Source organism: Octopus bimaculoides, chromosome 10 (genome assembly GCF_001194135.2).
Source record: "Octopus bimaculoides isolate UCB-OBI-ISO-001 chromosome 10, ASM119413v2, whole genome shotgun sequence".
In the NCBI taxonomy this organism is placed as follows: domain Eukaryota; kingdom Metazoa; phylum Mollusca; class Cephalopoda; order Octopoda; family Octopodidae; genus Octopus; species Octopus bimaculoides.
Genome location: NC_068990.1, coordinates 16,414,778 through 16,417,578, shown reverse-complemented (window position 1 = coordinate 16,417,578; position 2,801 = coordinate 16,414,778). Strand labels below are relative to the sequence as shown.

The 2,801-nt window shown below is 36.6% G+C and overlaps 1 protein-coding gene across 5 annotated transcripts in view; it reads left to right on the top strand.

Annotated features, from left to right (window-relative positions):
• The window catches only part of LOC106880008 (uncharacterized), a 113,166-nt gene that overhangs the window by 21,766 nt on the left and 88,599 nt on the right, over window positions 1-2,801 (top strand). For all 5 annotated transcript variants that reach the window (XR_008265012.1, XR_008265009.1, XR_008265011.1 and 2 more), the window contains exons 8-9: window positions 456-525; window positions 1,739-1,838. Coding sequence is in view for 1 of the 5 variants with exons in the window: in XM_052971053.1 (XP_052827013.1) it covers window positions 456-525; window positions 1,739-1,838 (170 nt within the window). In the remaining 4 variants the exon portion in view is untranslated. The remainder of the gene's footprint in view (window positions 1-455; window positions 526-1,738; window positions 1,839-2,801) is intronic.

Below are 2,801 nucleotides of genomic sequence, written 5' to 3'. Positions count from 1 at the left end.
ATATATATATATATATATATACATATATACGATGGGCTTCTTTCAATTTCCGTCTACCAAATCCACTCACAAGGCTTTGGTCGGCCCGAGGCTATAGTAGAAGACACTTGCCCAAGGTGCCACGCAGTGAGACTGAACCCAGAACCATGTGGTTGGTAAGCAAGCTACTGACCACACAGCCACTCCTACGCCTATATATTTAGTTACATTCTTTACATTCTTAATCTGAATTCTGCTCAGATCAACTTTTTCATCCTTCATCCTTTTGGGAGATTAATAAAATTACCATCATTTAAATACTAAAGTTCAATTTGTCTGTTTTTTCTGTGTCCCCCTTCAAAATGTATAACCTTTTTGTTTGTGTTAAAAATCAGTATTTAATATATATTTAATCACCGAAATAAAAAAAATGGCTTTTGGGTTTTTTTTTTAAAATTTAATTTTACTGATTTCAGAAATAGACAGGAAGAGACTGAAATATTTGGCATACAGTATGCAGGGAAATCTCCAGTTGGAATTGAACAGGTAAACAGAAATTGAGAAGTAAATTGTAAATTTAACATCAACAAGCCATGTGGTCTCAGGTTCAGTCCAACAGTGCAACACTATGGGCAAATGCCTTCTGTATTTATTAATTATGGTGATGATTAAGTTCATCCATAATGATTCCATTCTTAGTTGTCAGGGAATAGAATTGGCTGAAAGAAGGCCACATAATGAATATTCAGTTATGATCATCCAAACCCTTTGACAAATTTAAATTCAACACTGTTAATTGTCTGGAATTGTCTGGAACAAAGGCATGAACTTTTCAGCTCTGTAGCTGGAAGTTAAATTATTTTTTAACCTAATTAACAGTGACCTTAATAATGATATGTAAATCTTTGGTCATTAAAAATTATCATTTGCTTGTTAAACAAACCTTCCTGTATTGTCAACCATCAGAAACAGGTACTTTGGTTGTATATTCACTCTTTTCTTATTTGTATAACCAAAGTTACTATTTAAAATGACTATTCATGTCTTAATCTTTTTGATATCAACCCACCTGCAATTGCTCCTGGTTTTATGATTTAAACTTCCTGCTTTAAAGTGATCTAAATTAAAATACCAGTTTAATAAAAACAGTTATTCTAATAAACTCCATTATTTTCAAAGTTAATTGAAACAAGTGGAGGCGCAATGGCCCAGTGGTTAGGGCAGTGGACTCGCGGTCATAGGATCGCGGTTTTGATTCCCAGACCAGGTGTTGTGAGTGTTTATTGAGCGAAAACACCTAAAGCTCCACGAGGCTCCGGCAGGGGATGGTGGCGAACCCTGCTGTACTCTTCCACCACAACTTTCTCTCACTCTTACTTCCTGTTTCTGTTGTGCCTGTAATTCAAAGGGTCAGCCTTGTCACACTCTGTGTCACACTGAATATCCCCGAGAACTATGTTAAAGGGTACACAAGTCTGTGGAGTACTCAGCCACTTGCACGTTAATTTCATGAGCAGGCTGTTCTGTTGATCAGATCAACTGGAACCCTGACGTCATAAGCGATGGAGTGCCAACAACAACAACAACAAAATTTAAACAAATTCAGTGTATTTCAACATATGTGTATTCCTTTAGTGTCACAGAACCAGGAGCAGTTTGAGGTGGGTTAGTATCAAAAGGGTTAATAAGTATCAGAGAGATAAAGATCCAAACTTATAATAAGATCTATTCATCTGTAGCACCTCTTATTTTACTACAGCATTGAGAAATTAGAAATCTACCAAAACATTTTTGAAGGACTCTTGGAAGCCAGGCAACAAAATCAGGAAAACAGTAACATTCTTTTTCTTTTACTTCTGGTAAGTAATTAGTTTCAAAGGTCAGTGTGGGTTGAACAGTTTTTCCAAATATGGGTCTTTGCAAAAAAAAGGGGTACATAAAACTATAAAAACAATTATTTTCACAAAAATCATCACATCTTTGTCAGCATTTGAAAATGCTAACCATAATGTGTAATGTATGTATGTATGTATGTATGTATGTATGTATGTATGTATGTACGTACATATGTATGTATGAGTGTGTGTGTATATATATATATGTGGTGAGGGGAGAAAGACAGAGAGGGAGAGATAAACATGGGGCTGTACTTGTGTGAATTCCAATTAAGAAAAATAAGTATTCAAGAGTTCAGTGAAATATATTCAAAGATTATTTTGTGTGAGTCACCAGTGAAAGTTTCCTGTGTCTCATCCTTATATATACACCATCAGATACGCATGTATGATGTATGTATTAATGTACATATGTAAGTATGTGTGGGTGTACATATATTGGGTTGGTGCATAACTGTTTTATAATTTAATTTACAACAGTATTAGAATTTTAAAAAATCGCCATTAATTATGCACCAACATAATGTGTGTGTGTGTGTGTGTGTGTGTGTGTGTTGTGTGTGTGAATATATATATATATATATATATGTGTGTGTGTGTGTGCTGCAACCCCCTTAGGTCAGACTGACCATGGGATTGCACCTAGAAAGGTACCCTCCCAGGCACAAGTCCAGGCAAGGTTGTTTATGGAAGACCAGCAGTCGCCCATACATACCGGCCTCCCCTCGCCACGCCACTGATGTTATCCAAGGGAAAGGCTAAGGCCGATACAGCTTGACACCAGTGACGTCGCAACTCATTTCTACAGCTGAGTGAACTGGAGAGTGAACTCTCTTTTACACTTTTACTTGATTCAGTCATTTGACTGCAGCCATGCTGGAGCACCGCCTTTAGTCAAGCAAATTGACCCCAGGACTTATTCTTTGT